The following is a 17755-nucleotide window of genomic DNA, read 5'->3' on the forward strand; positions in this document are numbered from 1 at the left end:
GGAAAGAGAAAAGAGGAATGAAAATTAAAAAACAAATAATTATGGTAAAATTTTACAGTGGGAAAGAAGTCAGAAAAGAGCAGGACAGGAACTATGTCAGGCCCTCCTGGCTTCTTTCCCTGGTATGTCCTGGATCCACCTTGGGTGGTGGCTTCAGCTTACATTGGTTCAGAGGCTGCAGTGACCTAGGCACTGGTCAGCAGGGAAAGATTCCTCACTGCATATCTCCTTTCTCAAAGGAGCTGGAAGTCCCCTCCAAGTTTGGCTGGTTCACATCTGGAATTTGAGCCAGGAAATCCACTGAACAGATGGGGTCACTGAAGCTAAGAGAGAGTATATAGCCATAAGCTGAATGAAATTATTTCACCTGGCTTCAGACAATTAATTGCCTCACCAATTGCCAGAGATGTGGTCTTTCTCCTTGCCTCCATCACTTTTTGAGATGCACAGCCTCTGAATTCTGAAAAGGTCCTTTGATATGGCTCCTTTCAGTTCCTCTTTAACAAATGGAGAAACTGAGACCTCCCAAATAGAAATCACTTGCCCAAAGACCAACAGCTATTCAGGACTAGTGGCAGATGACCCTGGGTCTTTCATCTCCCATCATCTGGGCAAGCACTTTTGAAAGACAGCCTGGAGGGCTCCCAATGAATTTCATGTTACTTCCAGTAAACTTTGTGCTGATTCTTGGCACAAAGAGAAGAAATGAAGAGGGTAGGGTAGGAATGTAAATAAAGAGAAGCATTGGGATTTCATCTGATACATAATTATAGTATCTGTGGTAGTAGCCCTGGCTGCTTCAGCAGTGTGCTACCCAGGCTGCACCTGGAAAGGGATGTGGTCCATACCCCTTGGGCTTTAGGAATGGTATCTTTGGGCCAGTGGCCTGAATTTCTTTTCAGAGATGTGGGAATCTAGAGACTAGGAAACAACAGCAGATGAAAGTTGAAGATCAACAGCTACTAAAGAAAAACAAAACAAAACAAAAAAAAAACCAGCACTTGAGTCTACTCTTATGGAGAAGTAGGTACGCTCAAGATCAGAATTCAACTCTTTGCATAATACTGGGAGGGCTGGAGGCAAATACAAAGTTTGGAATTTAGGGTAACCACTTAGTTTTTGGTGGCAGAACTGAAAATTTGTTTTGCATGTTTGTTCCAACCCATCTAGGCACAGGTCTTTATGTAAAAGATCTTCTTTCCCACAGCTTCCACCTGCTGACTCCTGTCACTTCAACATCCCTAATTTTTACCATAATATAGTGTGGTAATTTCCTATTTAGGCATTGGCCATGAATTGGCTGGGTGCAAATATTGGCTTCTCCACCTATTAGCTTCACGACTCTGATCAAGTTATCTAACCTCTCTGTTCCTTGGTAGACTTTAACTGTTGGATGATAGTAATAGCAACTGCCTGAGATTATTGTTTTGGGGACCAAATTACGTAAGATTTATGAGACAGAAAAAAAGAGAGGAGGAGGAAGAAGAAGAGGAGAAATATCTTATAGTTTAGATATGAAGTATTTTTTAAAAGAACATGTGTGAGACAATGAAAGATTTGCAGAGATGAAATGATTAGGTTGTGAGAGGTATGCCCTCATCAATGGATTAGTCCACTGATATGGATTAACCGGAAAGTAACTGTAGTCAGGTAGAGTATGGCTAGAGGAAGTAGTCACTGAGGGTGTGCTTTTTCAATTTATATTTTGTCCCTGATGAATGAAGATCTTTCTATGGTTCCTGGTACCATGTCCTGAGCTGCTTCTTCTGCCATGCCCTTCCACCATGATGTTCTGCTCCACCTTGGGCCCAGAGCTATATGGGCCCAAGTTGACGGTAGACTAAACCTCTTAAGCTGGGGGCCAAAATAAACTTTTCCTTCTCAACATTTTTCCTCTCAGGTCTTTTGGTCACAATAATGAAAAATTTGAATAAAACAGACATTGGTATTGAAAAGTGGTCTTGTTACTGTGTCTAACCTGACTATGTCGTTCTGAAGCTTTTGAAGGTGGTTTGCAGGAAAGGATGAATTTTGGGAAGTTTAGAGATGCAAGCTGGAAAAGCTTTAGCATGTTGTAAGTGAAGCTTAATGGGTGATTCTCGTGGGAGTTCAGAAGGCCAGAATGCTGATAGGACTATGGATGATAAAGTCTAGGCTCATGAGGTTTCAGAGGAGGAGGACTACTGCAAATTGGACTACCATGTTATTTTCTGGCAAGGAAGTAGGTTATATTTTCCCAAGTCTTGATACTTTTTGTGAGACTGAATTTAAAGATGATGTACTAGGTCATCTGGTGGAGGAAAGTTTAAGGCAGCACAGAATTCAGGCAGTGGTATGGATATTGTAGCAACTTTTAACCAAGTTTACTGTGAAAACAAGAAGGAGAGAAGAGAGTGTAAAAATATGAAAAACTTACAAAATTTTGCCAAGAAAGTAAAAATAAAACTGAGAACAAGAATGATGTGATTGTTGAAGAGATTATAACAACTAAAGAGCTGCTAAGTACTTTACAAAGAGACAATAGGACAGATGGTTTGAGAGCATCTCAGGAACTGGCAAGATCACACCCATCTCAGACTCAAGGGTGTAGAAGAAAAAATTCCTTTGAAAGATACCCTTGTAGTGCCCTACTGCACAGGGGGGCCTAGGAAATTGTTTCACTGTGCTTAGTTGCCCAGACATTCAGATGTTGCAGTAGCTATGGTCCCAGGAGGCTTGGCTACTGCTCAAGATGGTAGCAGACATTAACATCAACCATATGGTGCTGGTTCTGCAGAATTGAAGGATGCTGGAGTTAGGGGTAATGAAGACTTCCACCAAGATTTCACAGGAAGTCCTGGGAAACCAGGCAAAGTATAGCAGGGTTGAAGTACTTGCAGTCTTCACCTGAGAGTGTGATGCATGAAGATATGAGAAGGAGAATGTAGCTACAGAGGAGGTCCCTGAGATTAAAAGATGCCAGTAATGTGAGATGTCTGCTAAGGAAAGCTGTAGAAATAGGGCAAAAATAAGCAGAAAAAGGATATGGAACCACCATTTGACCCAGCTATTCCTCTCCTTAGACTATACCCAAAGGACTTAAAAACAGCATACTATAGGGACACAGCCACATCAATGTTTATAGCGGCACAATTCACAATAGCTAAACTGTGGAGCCAACCTAGATGTCCTTCAGTGGATGAATGGATAAAAAAAAATGTGGCATATATACACAATGGAATTTTACTCAGCATTAAAAAGAACAAAATCATGGCATTTGCAGGTGAATGGATGGCATCAAAGAAGATAATGCTAAGTGAAGTCAGCCAATCCCCAAAAAAACAAATGCCAAATGTTTTCTCTGATATAATGATGTTGACTCATAGTGGGGTATGGAGGGGGAGCATGAGAGGAATAGATGAATTCTAGATAGGGAAGAGGGATGGGGCGGGGAGAAAGGGGGCAGGGGATTAGCAAGGATGGTAGAATGTGATGGACATCATTATACAAAGTACATGTATGAAGACTTGAATTGAGTGACAACATACTTTATATACAAACAGAGATACAAAAATTGTGGTATATATGTGAATTAAGAATTTTAATGGAAAAACAACAACAACAAAGTACATGTATAAAGGCATAAATTGGTGTGAACATACTTTATATACAGAGAGATGAAAAATTGTGCCCCTTATGTGTAATAAGAATTGTAATGCTTTCCACTGCTGTTGGGTAGTTAAAAAAATAAAAATAAATAAATAAATAAAAGAAAACAATTATTCAGAGTAGGAAAAAAATAAGCAAAAAGAAAGACCCTGTGGGTTGCAATCAGCAAAGCCATGGGGGCAGAGTTATACAAGCCCTTTGGATAAAACATCAAATCATTGAACAAACATTTATTGTACTTATTGGATTCTTAACTGGTATCTCTGCACTCTATTAGGCATCAGGGATAGAGGAAGAGCAAGAAAGATATAGATCTTGCTCTATGTTCTTTCAGTGAGAAAACCAAACAATAAATAAGTAAACAGATACTAAATAATTGCAACTTTGGTAAGCACCGTAGCTTTGACTGTCTGTATGAGGCAACTGGGATCTATGGTAGAGAAAATTTTCAAGGAAGTTCTTTTTAGAATATGATATCTAATCACAGACTTGAGGGAAAACACGAAATCAATAATGGGGAGAGCCAATGGAAGACCCTCAGAGAAAGGAAACCGTAGGGAAGAAGAGACTGGCATGTTCTAGCAAGAGTGCCTGGTGAATGATGAGTAAAGGGGCCAGAGTGAGAGATGAAGACCTAACTTGTTCTCCCACCAGAATGCTAAGAACATGATGTTGTCAACATTCCAGGTATGATTGCTAAGGTAAAATATATACTCGCAAATAGTAATCACAGTGGTTATTCCTCCTCTTGCATTTGCAAAACACTCACAATAAGCCAGGCAGTGCTTTGGTCTTTTGCTATGTTTCAGCTCATTGTATGTTTACAACCCATGAAATAGGAACTATTATAATGCCATCTTACATATGAAAACACAGAGAGGTGACAAAACTTGCCCAAGGCTACACAGAGGGAAAGAACTAGAGCCAAGGGGGAAAAAAAAACAAAAACAACAACAAAAAAAAAAAACACACCTGTGGCCAATTGCAAAGTCCTAATTTAAAAGTGTGTGAGTATTTTCATGTATGTGTGATGGTGGTGGTAGTACTGGGAGTGTAGATTTGAAGGATTTATTCTTCTTATTATTGCTATTCTTCAATAAACATGGAGTGACTCTGATAATCCTTTACAGGTGCTCAAATCCTGATGAGAATGTCCAAGCATTTTCTCATCTATGATATAGTTTAATCTTTGCAACAAACCTTGGGAGGTATAATTATTTGTGTCCATTTTATGGATAAGACTACTTATTTCCATTTTACAAATAAGAAAGAAACATGAGGCAAGAAGTTCCTTCTCCCAGGACCTATAAGCTATAATCTGGGCCTGCTTGTCCCCATGTCTGGTCCTCTTCTGTGGTAAACAGTGTTGCCTGCAGTTAAAAAGCCCTCTTCAACTCCAACCCTCAGCAGGTCCTTCTAACAACTCCACATGTGTGGGGGGCAGACGTGGACAGCACGTGAGTAGAGGGGAGGATGGACATCAGAGTCAGCTTGGGCATGACTCTCAACTCTATCTCCTTTTCATGTGACTTTGGGCAAACAAATTACTCCCTTAAGTCCCAGGTGTTCCCATCTGTGATATGGGAAATGATGAGAATCGGCTATCATTATCGTAGGGTTTGGGTGAGGATTAAATGAGACAGTACATGTATTTTGCATGGTTTCTGGTATAAAATAAATTCTCAACAAAGTATTACAATACTATTTTCCAGAAAAATAAGGTGGCACACTTAGAACCAGGATCTTGGTTTGAACTCTCCATCCTTACCTTTGGAAACGCAAGTCTTAGCACTGACTGACGTCAACCTTTCCTAACACATATGTGAACATTAAGACCAGAGGAGAGGAAAGAAGTGGCCCAAGGTATGGCTGAGAGTAGTCTGACACCTGACCTCAGCTTCATTGTTTGTTTTGTTTTGTTGCAATGCCCTGCCTTTTCCAGGGCCTTGGTTTTCCACTATTCCTCTAACCCCACTCACCCCTGCTAAGGAGTTTTCCTCTAAAGACTCTGTTCCCACCATGGATGTTGGCACTTGGCTGCAGTACCCAGGCTCCCTTGGCACTCCTTTCATAGGATGAAGCCAGGGTGGGCTTGGTGCAAGCCTCTGGATGTGTGGGAATGTGTCCCCCACCCCAGGAATCAGGCCTGGCTGCTGCTGGTATGTTTGCTGAGGACCCTTTGGCAGCCATCCATGATTCATTCGAGACAGGCAAGCCAGCCAAGACAAGACAGAGGCTAATTACCTTGGGTAATAGGAAATTGGACAGCAGCTACAAGAAGGGTGTCTAAGCCTCTAGCCAGGCAAGGACAGGGACCACAGATGCCCAGACTGGCCTCAGTCACTGGCACTGAATAGAAACTCCTGTTCAGGGTCATCCCTGGATTTCAACACCCCAGGGGAAACAGGGGCTGGCTGCACTCGCAGACCTTCTGGGTACCCACCCCCTCTCTCTGCTGTTCTTGTTTGTTTTCATTCAAAGCAAAACAAATGAAACAAACAAGGAAATTCAATTTAAATAGGGCACGGGTGCTGATGTTTCTGTTTTGTTACACCAGGGTGAGCTTAGGACAGAAAATCAGACTTGACTTTCACTCTTCCAATTGGTCTCACCCTGAGGCACTGTGTGAAATTACATGGATGAAGGGGCTGCAAAAGCAATTTGCCTTTCTAGATGGGTGGAGAGAGGGAATGGGGCTGGATGGGGGGGGGGCGGATTGGAAGAGAGAGAGAACGTAATTCAAGTGTGAAATGGAACAGAGACTGAGACACACATACAGAAGCAGAAACTAAGAGGATAACAAATAGGAAAAAAGGAGTAAGGGCTGGGGTTGTAGTTCCATGGTAGAGTGATTGCCTAGCTTGTGAGAGGCACTGAGTTCGATCCTCAGGACCACATAAAAATAAATAAAATAAAGGCATTATGTGTGTGTGTGTGTGTGTATTTGTTTTCTTTGTTTGAACCAAAAAGGGCATGTGAGGCAGTGGAATGAACATTTTTATATTTATAAATTTTTATATATAAATTATTTTTAAATATATTAAGAAAAAAGAAAAAGGGAGAATGTCAGACAAAGATAGGAATCTGTAAGGAAATACTTTTCTGAAAAGGTTTTAAAAGATACAGAGATACAGAGAAACAGAGAGGCACAGGAGGGGCAAAACAAAAGTTAGAGAGCTAAAGAAACTGAAAAGACAGGAGCCCAGGAGGAGGATAAGGAGAGACAGAATGAGAGTAAATCCCATGGTGAAAGTATGCAGAACTCTCAAGCTGTGGGGGAACTGGTGCATCTTCATTTTAAACATGCTGAATTGGCACAGCAAATACAATGATAGGAATGTTTAGCCCAAGGTTCTAGAGGCAGAAATGATGGCAACAGGATGTGAACCCAGGCTCCCTGGTGGAGAGCCGGGGGCTCCAGTCTCCTGACACCTGAATCTCTTTGGAAGCCTCCATGGGGGGACTGAAATCAGGCTGTGTTCAACTAAGTTCTTTTTGAGCCTTCTCTCATCTGAATCCACTCTCTCTTCTTTCTTCCCAAAGGATTCTGGATGGTTGTTCCTTTTGGGGCTAGTGGGATTTCAAATTGCTTCATAGGGACAAGTTCCTCCAGGGTTGTTCTTGGAAGAAAAAGACATTGATAACCAAGGACTGAGTCAAGAAGAATAAAATGAGAAGAAAAATTGTTAACATTCCTGCAGGCTTCCTCTGTGCCAGGCTTTCTGGTAAAGCCTGTTCTTGTAGTTTCTCAACTCAATCCTCTTCTCCGTAATTCTATGAAATAGAGGAGATTACCAATCTTCTTTTCCAAAGAAAGAAACTGACATGTGGAACAGTGTAAAAATGACTTGCCGGGGGTCAAGTTAGGAGTATGTACAGGGCAGAATCAGGATCCACACCCAGCCCAGTCTGTCCCTCAAGTCTGTGCTCATTCCACTGCCTCACATGGCCTTTTTGGCTCAAACAGAAGAAAACAAATTTTGGTAAGGAAACTAGCAAGAAGAAAAGGAGAAACCCCAAGAAAGAACACTGGGAACTATCTTAAAACACAAGACCACGTTGGTCAGACATCATAGGAGGAGGGCCGCCAGTGGGATGAGAGAACATTCCAAATAATCCTCTGGCTCCTGGTCAGAGTGGCCCAGATCCCAGGGCCATTAACAAAATCAATCTCAAAAATAAATAAATGAATATATAAATAAATAAAATAAAGAAGTGTTCAGAGATAGGGAGGACAAGCTCAAGACAAGCACATTTCCAGGACAGAGGAAGAACGTTCCCTACTTCAAGAGGTGAGTAGGAAAAGTGCCAGGCAGTGAGGAGAAGAAGGGCACAGGAGTGTGTTCATCATATTTGGAGGATGGCAACTGATATGGCATCTCTTGTGTTAACTGCTTTTCTGCAGATCCATAAAATATTCCATTGCTCTATTTTGGTAAGGAAACTAACAAGAAGAAAAGGAGAAACCCCAAGAAAGAACACTAGGAACTATCTTAAAACACGAGACCACGTTGGTCAGACATCATAGGAGGAGGATGTGGGACCATTACGCATTATCCAACACAAGTCCCCTACAATGCCACCCAGAGACATGGTAACTCCTTATGATGGGGCTCTGAACCTTTCTGCTAACTGCTCTCTCTCCCATCACTTGAAGAATTGATAGGGAGGAAGTTGAAATTAACAATCACCAAGGGTAACAACAACAACAGGGGTAACAGCTGACGTTTCTTACACTCCTACCGGGAGCTCATCACCAAGCAGAAAGCCTTTGCACCTGATCTCACCGGGGCCTCCTAGAGTCCCAGTGAGCCAGACACCATTTCATCTACTTCCCACAGGAGGAAGTGGAGACTCAGAAGTTTGAGCACCTCATTCAGTAACTTGATATCACACACCTGATAAAGGGGGAAGCATGGATTTCAACTTAGGTCTGTCTGCCTCTGGTCATCACCCTTAATGAGGGACAGAGGAACCAGATGACAACCACCAAGAAATTCTGAAAAAGCTATTTTCTTCATGGGACCAGAACTTTTAGAGTTGGAGAGGACCTTATGCCTCTTAATCTAGTCATAGTGGCAGGGCTTACTGGTCAGGATGTAAAGTCTGAATTCAGTTCCACCGATCATTATGAGAACTGCAGTCATTCTTTGAGGCCTGAGGTACATTCTACCCTCACTGTGAAGTCTAGATGCTTCACAAAAGAGTTCTGACAGCACAGTACAGGGATTCCTGTCATAGAATTCACTGCTCCCAAGTGATTTAAGAGAAATCTTGAACCCCAATGCCTCTGAGACACTCGGTGGCAGAGCCAGGGTCAGAAGGTCCAATTCCCAGCTTACAGTGATGTTCTTGAGTTTGGTGCACTAATCTGTTGGACGTTAGCAAAAAGCCTGAATATGTCAAGCACTCAAAAGGGCACCATGGTTTTTGGAAAAGTCACAGTATTTTCATAAAGCAAGCAGAAGTGGGAGATTCAATGTGCTTTAGAGGTGAGAGAGGTTCAGAGATTGTGGATAAGCTAATATTTATTGAGCATATACCTAGGATACTGTGCTAACCCCAATGTTTAATTAATGTTTAATTATCATTTTAAAAAAAGACTCTATAAACTAGGTTTTATTATTTCTGTTTTACAAAGGCAGAGCTTAGGTCATATAACTAAAAGGACTAAAGTCAGACTTGAATACAATGTTTATGGCCTTTTACACTATCACTAGGTTCTAAGTTATCTAAGAATAGGACCTCTGGCTAAGTTAACATTCATACCTAAAGTCCATAATGCAGTGCCAAGACATAAGAAACCCTCAGAAAATGTCTGTTAAATAAGTAAATGAGGTATGATGAGTAAATAAAAATGTCAACAAAACAATTGCTAAATGGAATGAAGAAATATAAGTGTGGATAAATGGACACATGGGATGGATAGAGAAGGGAAAGAGGGAGGAAAGATGTGAGGGAGAGATAAATGGAAGATGGCAGAATGTTGGGTTGATGGATAGGTGAATGGGTGAGTGAATGAATCACTGAGTGATGAAATAAAAGAATAAATGAATAAGTTGGATAACTGATGAACAAGGCTTAGCTTCTTAACAAATGTAGCTTTCTAGGCTACTAAGGGAGGTGGCCTATGGATCCATAATTAGGGTATATGAAGAGAGTCAGTCTCTAGAAAGCCATACAGATGTAGCAATACTCATCAAGGTAGGAAATGGTTGAAAAATAAGCCTCTTTTATTTTCTGAAATTAACAAATGAATCTGAGAATGACTTCATCTGCAAAGGTTTGAATGCAGTGACTTACGCATTGTACCATGGAGATGTAATGGTACAGATACTTCTGTGTGTGTGTGTGTGTGTGTGTGTGGTGTGTACACATATGTCTCGGATATATAATGTTTCTAAAGGGAAACAGCATGAAAGACAGAAAAGAGCAGTAGGCAGGGGTTTCATCCAGCTCTCCTTGATAACTTACTCTGTGATCTTGATTCCCCTCTGGGCTGCAGATTCTCTGTCAGTAGGATGAATAGTTTTGAATTTCTACTTTCTTTGCCTGGGCTCTTGAGCACATTGATTTTTTGACTCCCAGTAACCATACTTCCCAAATGGACACTTCTAAGCCTCAGAACCTCAACGTACACACACAGGTTGTCTAATAAAACATTTGGCTGACCTGAAGAGAATAAGTGCTACCTTCCCTCCCAGGCTTGAAATCATCCTGCCATCACTCCCCACATACCCATCACGTCTTACTTGTAGAGACCATCGGGCTCCAGGCACTTGAAGATGACCGAGTAGATACTGACTTCAGGGACCTCTCCATGGCTTCGACCAGCTGCTACACAAGATGTGCCCAGGCCAGAGAGTAAGTCATCAGCAAAACTCAGGAATTCTCCTGGAGGGAGACAAAAACAGATGAGCTCCCCAGCTCAGGCCTTGATGAGCCAACATTCATGCCCTGCTATCCAAACCCATTGAAAGTCTGGATACTATTTTCAGGATGATTAGTGGGAAGAAAAAAAAAAAAACAAGATATGAAAATGTTACTAATTACTATCTAGCCCTGATGACTCTTCATTCAAATTTATGCCTGAATTTTTACTCCTATAAAGTGGGAATGCTAATACCTACCTTTATAAGATTTTTTTCTTAGAAAATTATAAATTATAAAATGTTTATAAGAGTTTTTATAAAGCTTGTATTAAGCTTAAAATGAAGTAAATTAATATAATAAAATAAAATAAAAATACACAAAAAGAAAACAAGGGGATTATGCTTCCTTTCTGCTAGAGTAACTATTTTGGCCTTGTCACTGTCATTAATCATTAACTTCTTCCTAACTCCTTAGACAAAGTCTTTCTTTTTGGGGGATTGCATTTTTCTTATTTGCATAACAAAGAGGTTGGACTAATGAAAAAAGAGATTTTATGTCACGTAGCTACTCTTATACACTGTTACAGTCTTCATGGAGAGTCATGCTGTAATGGACAGAGATGTAGACAGTCAAGGGCAGAGAGTCCTATGAGTGTTTAGCAATAAAGGTCATGAGTATAGGAAAGGACAGTGGAAGAAGTATTATATCTATGTGATCCTCAAACTCCATGATTTCTAAATGTCAATTTAGCCATTGGATTTTAGGGAGCAATTCAAATTTACTAAAAAGAGAACTCTGCAAAGAAGAGTAGAAAGCAAAGAAGAGTGGGAAGAATTACTGAACTTCTAGAATCTTAGCATTTAGTTTTAGCTCTGATAAGAATTTGTTACACACACACACGTATATAAACACATATGTATATATACAGCATATATATTTTTTGCTGTATAGCTTTGGGCAACAAAATTCTCGTTTTTGTGACTTAGTTTTCTCTTTTGTAAGATTAAGGTGCTAGAATCATTTTATGAGCCTTGAAAAAAATAAAATAAAATAACATGGCTAATTTATAAGGGCAAAATTAAGATAGAAGGGCAAATCCTATAGTACTGGTGATACATAGCAAAGATTTAGAGATAACTCAATGTTTAACAATATAGTTAAACAATATAGTTATAGTTCAATGATGCAATGGGGCATTTTTGGCCATTAAAAATAATTTATGAAAGAACATGAAGTTATATAGAGGGATACTCATGGCATATTGTTAAGTTAAAAAACAGGTTATAATATTTCAGAATAATCCATTTTGTGGAAATTTTACCTATATATGAGTTTTAAAACAGAAGAAAGAAAATGTTGCAAATGCTTAATAGTTGCTCTGTCTGGAGGATGAGATAACAGGCACTTTTTAAATCTTATTTTTTGCTCTTTCTCTACTTTTTAAATTAACTTCAATAAACATATGTTGCTTTTCTAACAAGAAAAAGATATCAATAAAAATTACTTAAAAATAGATAACGTGAATGAACCAGACGAAATGGCCTCTAAGTTCCCTTCCAATTCTAAAATGGGATGATTTAGGAGCAAAGTTGGCATGTGAGGTATTTTACAGTTCACAGTATGAAATAAAATGGGGCCTTCCAACTCTGATTTCTTTGTTCCTCATCATGCCTTCTGTGGAGTTCCTTGGGCTTTGTATTTTCGTACATTTCTAGTAATAATGCCGGTTCAATTATGTCCTCCCCGTTGGGGATTATAAACAAGCCAATGAAATGGAACTGTTATGGAACCACAATGTTGGTTAAGAACTTGAAAAGATTAGAACTCAGAAAAGACACGTGGGCGTTCTTCATCAAGAAACTGGTTGAGCAGAATATACCTACAATTCCTATTGCTCTTTCAAAGAAAGGTTTCATTCTTTAAAAAGTGCAGTAAAAAAATAAAACAAAAACATTTTATTCTTCATCTAAAAGGTGAGTCTTTTAACATTTGTTTGGTTGAATTGTTTGGATTGTCCTGGGATTCAGTCAAACTAACTCTTCTATAACATTTGTCCCTATAGTCTAATATAGCAGATCTGATGGGTAGCTTTTTGCAAAGGATATGTACAGTTCATTGACTTGGCACCAGGATACCGTATTCAATGTCTTAATCAGAATTATGTCAGCAATATCCATTTTCAGCTGCAACTGTAAGACAGACATGGGCTGAAATCTATTGCTACTATTTGTTGAAAGCCGGTAAGCCTCTCAAAGTCTTGGTTTTCCATGACAAGAAGTTAATATCTCTTTTATGTGTTTTAAGTTTAGAAAGTAAAGCCAAGAATCTAGAAAGAAATAAAGATTTCTAGAACCAGAGGCTTTTTCAGTAAAGTGAAGAGGTAAACAAAACATATTTGTCATGACTTTTGGCATCCCTCATTTCATCTGCAAGCCTCTTATGGTCAATTTCTTCCATGGTTACAATCATAAACCAACAACATCTCCATTCCAACAGATACCAAAGTAGAGCAATGTATGTGATAAAAAAAATTTTTGAAAAGAGGGGAAAAACATGGAATTATTCATTGGAAGGAGTGAGGGTCTTGTTTCATTCGGTTTCCCAGGATTTCAAGTCTGGCTGCTTATATTTGTTTTCTTTGAGCTTGGTTCCACGTCTGTCTGCTTTTCAATTTATTTCCAGATAGCCATTGAAAGAGTTGGCTCTTCATGAGGGAATTCAGTATGCTTGTGGCCAGGATTAATTAACTGCCTTAAAGCCAAAAGATGGCTGACATTCATTTTCAAATGGGCATAGCTTTCTAGATATTTCCATGAATTTCAGAATAATTTGGACCATGGATATAACTCCCATAAACATGATCAGGTCAGTGAGAAAGTTCTAAACAGTTTTAATGTTCATAGGTTTAATTCAAGTGGAAAAGCTGGACAACTTGAAGTGTAACTATTCCTATCAAGGGTACTATAGGTGCATATAAGTGTCCAGTTCTAGTTGGGACTAGATCTGTATAATGATCTCAAGGAAAGTTCAAAGGAAAGGAACCTGCATTTAGTACAAACATTTTTTTTTCCATTTAATCCTAACAACAACCAAACAAGTTAGATATTCTTATCCCCAAAGTAAAGATCAAGAGTATAAATGAGGACGGGATAGAGCTGAGATTTGAACCCCTATTCTAACTCTAAAGCCTTACCTTTTCTTTTATACCATGCTGCCTCCTACAGAAAGTTTCAAAATGAGGGTGTTAAAAAGTGAGCTTCCTCAAAGCTATTCAATTTGCAATTGAATATACACCACTCTTAGTTCTATTGGCCTGAAGAATGAGACCATAAAACAAATGGTCCCTAACCTTCTACAGCTTGTAATCCAACAACAGGAAGGGTTGTTAAATACATGAACAGACTCATATGATAAATTGTAAGATTGCTTTTCTTGGCACTCTTTCAGAAGATTTAAATGCAATGTAGATGCAGACAGATGAATGAAGTGACCCCTCAGTCCCCTTCCTCATCTCTGTGGAGGGGATACTAAAAAGGTCTGTGAGCATCTCCATGTACAAATGCAAATCAGTGAGATTCAACCACAGTATGGTGGTTCTACAATGTACCATTCTCCACATATGGCCACAGTTCAGTCTTATAAGTAGTAATATAGGGCAGTAGCTAAGAACATGCACTCAGAATTCACACTACCTAGGACTTAATCCTGGTACAATCCCACTTAGTGCTTGATTTGGACAAGTTCTTTAACCTTGTACATCTATTTTCTTATATGCTAAAATTAATGGCATATAATATAATTTTGTGAATATCATATAAAATATTGAATATAAACTATGAGCAAAATGCCTAACACAGTAAGGGCTCAAAAATACTGTCATTATTGTTTTTGTTGTTATTCTTGTCATGGTAACAGAGATAAAGACTTAGACATTTTTTAATCCACACTTCGCCATTCATAGATGATAAAACTGAAGGTCAGAGAAAGAAAGTGGCATGACCATGGCCATACCCAGAGTAGGGGGTAGATATGGAATAAAAACTTGGTGTCTTCATTCCTGTGGTCTAGGATCATTTATATCAGCCTGCCTGTGAGATATTTGGAGAATTAAAGGGCTTTCAAAGCTGCCAGAGGAGCCCTTTCTCCTCAATTTCTGACCACTTTTTTCAGCATGAATGATATATATTTACTGGGCATTGACTGTACAATAGGTACCATGTTAGGTCCATGGTTCCTTTCTGCCATCTTCTTAAATCTGGAATTCCTGAGAAAGATACAAATCTGGGAAGAAACAGGGGGATTCAGTAGGTTTCCAATATATAATATATTCTAATAGCAGTTTACCAATTAGAATATATATAACCCCAAAGGTAAGGATGAACACTAATGATAGAGGGGACTAGAGTGTGTCTCCTCTATTAACCTCCAACCAGATCAACTCTGACTTGATCTAGGTCATATGCTAATGGTCTGTGTTTTATTTAGTTTTAAAAGACTGTTTATAGAAACCTGTTTTAAAAGTTTTATGGCTGAATAGAGAAGAATGAAATTATGTCATTTGCAGGAAAATGGATGGATCTTGAGAACATTATGTTAAGCAAAATAAGCCAAATTCAGAAAGTCAAGGGTCATGTTTTCTCTCATGTGTGAAAGATAAAGAGAAAAAAAATGGGAGAAAAGGTGTAGGAGAAATCATGAAAATAGAAAGAACATAAAAGTAGAGTAGAGGAAAGGGACCAGGGAGGAGAGATGAAGGAAGGGAAAGGGGAGATACTGATCAAATTATATTGTTATATTGTGTGTATGTACGAATATGTAACAATGAACTCCCACTACAGCATATAACTATAATGCAACAATAAAATATGAAAAAAATTAAGGCTAAGCTAAAAATGTTTGAATTCTAAAACTGTGCCACATCCCATTGTTGAAAAAGGGGATCAGGAATACTGCACCCTAATTTAAGGATTTACAGCCACTCAGGGGCCAGAGTCCAGAGCCAAATCCAGCTCTCTTGCAACTGAGCTTCATGAGCCTTTCATTAGGCTACTCTGCCTGGGATGCTTCCTGGGTACAATGGCATGTTCCCATTGGAGAACCCTCCATGAACCCAGGATGCTGTCCCCCTCTTCACCCAAGCCTTACCAGGTCTCTAACAATCTTTTTTCTGTTTTCCATTCCTTGAAAACAGGGAGTTGGAAGTCGCTGTTCAGGAATGTGCCTGTTCCCCATTACAGCTCTTCTGGGGCTGTAACCCGAGTGGGCTGGGACCAGACCCCCACACATTTCTTTATCCCCTCAGACTCCAGCCCTACTCTCATTATGTTCCACAGAAGAGGTTAATCGTGATTCTGTTGCAGCTTCAGAAAGAAGCAACAAAGCACAGAGCAATTTTCCTAAAGGCCTCACCCCCCTCCTCAACTCTCCCTCTCCTTTCAGCACTTCCACAACCCTCTCTCTCCTTGTTTTCCCTCTTTTTCTCCCCTCACCCTCTTCCTTCTGATTGGGTTGAGGTCATAGTCAAAGCTGGCCACAAGAACAAATTGAAAACAGGTTGGGAGAAAAGCAGTAAGGAAATTCCAAAATGGAAAGGGGTATGCAGTGAGTTATTTAGCTCAGGTAGGGAGAAGGGTTCCAACTCAGGACTCTGTATTCTTCAGAAAACACCAAGGGAACTTAGTGGCTTCTCTGGGGCTGGGCTCTCTGTAACTTGCACATATTCCAAATAGGTATTTACTATGCACCAGTAACTGCATAAACAATAACTGGGCGTGACACCCAAGGAGAAGCAGGGCTCTCTGTGCACTTCCCCATCTTTCCTTCACTTGGGCAAATGTAGACATTCAGAGATTAAGGGCCTCACACCTAGCACTTGCAATTAGTTCTTTCCTTCCAAAGCATAATGTTACTTAAATTAAAAAAAAAAAAAAAACAGTATGTAATGATGTTCACCTTTAAGGTACAGATGTATGAGTTAGTGGAAAGACAGTTGGTTTGTGGGAAAGACAAGGCCTGGTTTTGAAGCCAGGCCCACCACTCATCAACTATGTATTTTATCTAGGGATGAGTGATTAAATGTGCAGAGTACTTCTTCATATGAAAAGGACATGGTCATATCTATTTCAGAGAACCAGGTAAGGAATCAATAAGATGACATATATAGTATACCCTGTCCATAGATGGCTTACAAATGTCAGTGCACCCCTGGCACCTTCTGCTTTACTTCCATCAAATCTCATCAATCTGTCTAGAGGCTACATTTTTACTTATCAAATTCATTTGCTTTTAGACACTTTATATAACATCTAACTCCCAAGAAACTTCCATTTTTTTGCAAAGGGAAGCAATTTTGGAAGAAAAGAAAAAAGGAGAGAGAATATAGAAATGTTTACTTGCTTCTTACTATGTGGTATGAACAATGCTTGACATTTTTACCTACATTAAAAACAATCTATCTGGATTAAAGTTAAATACAACCAAATGGATCAGGTTAATTGTGCTTTTACAGGAGAGGAAATAAGGGTAAAAGAAAGTTTTAAATATCTTGCTTATAAAGATCCGCCTAGGAATGAAAAAGGCTAGAACCAGAACTTTGGGATACGAAGTTGGGCTTTTCCTACTACATGTTTGACTCCAGACTATGAGATGTTTAAGGTGGAAATTGTGTTTTGATCACACCTGAGTTACCAGAACCTCGCACAAGGCTGGCCATGCAGCTGTTTATAGAGTTCTGTAAAATTGAACTTAAGTGTTTGAATCCTGGATCCACTCCCAACCCCTCAACACCAATACTGGGCATTTGAAGTCTCTCTTGGGAGAGCCAGGCTGTTTCCTGTATAAAATGTTAGCAGTAAATGGGACTCTCGTGGCACTGGGAAGAAGAGATTGGCATAAAAACAAGAATTAAAAAAAAAAAAAGAAAGAAAAACAGGCAAAAGGGGAATATCTACTAAAAATTCCCACGTGCCAGGTATTGTACTAAGGGACTTCTGGTTCATCTTCAAGTCCACACTCCAGTGGATACCATTGGTTTGACTTGCTGAAATGCCCCGATTCTTTCTGCCAACAACATGCCGGTTTTAGAATGGGTCATTAATTCTCCTCAATCTCAGTCTACATCATTTAGGTGGCAAAGACCTCTTACATCCTTCTGAAATTGCCATGTGATGGTCAGAGATCCTATGACAGATGCCAAAAAGAAAGTGATGCATACTTGATCAATTAGGCTAACTCC

General features: G+C 39.6%; 1 protein-coding gene across 5 annotated transcripts in view; it reads right to left on the bottom strand.

Annotated features, from left to right (window-relative positions):
• Astn2 (astrotactin 2) overlaps positions 1-17755 on the bottom strand; it is an 839030-nt gene that overhangs the window by 43636 nt on the left and 777639 nt on the right. For all 5 annotated transcript variants that reach the window (XM_071600873.1, XM_071600872.1, XM_071600871.1 and 2 more), the window contains one exon: positions 10401-10542. In XM_071600873.1, coding sequence (XP_071456974.1) covers positions 10401-10542 — 142 coding nt within the window. The remainder of the gene's footprint in view (positions 1-10400; positions 10543-17755) is intronic.

The sequence above is a fragment of the Marmota flaviventris genome, chromosome 13 (assembly GCF_047511675.1).
Source record: "Marmota flaviventris isolate mMarFla1 chromosome 13, mMarFla1.hap1, whole genome shotgun sequence".
NCBI lineage: Eukaryota > Metazoa > Chordata > Mammalia > Rodentia > Sciuridae > Marmota > Marmota flaviventris.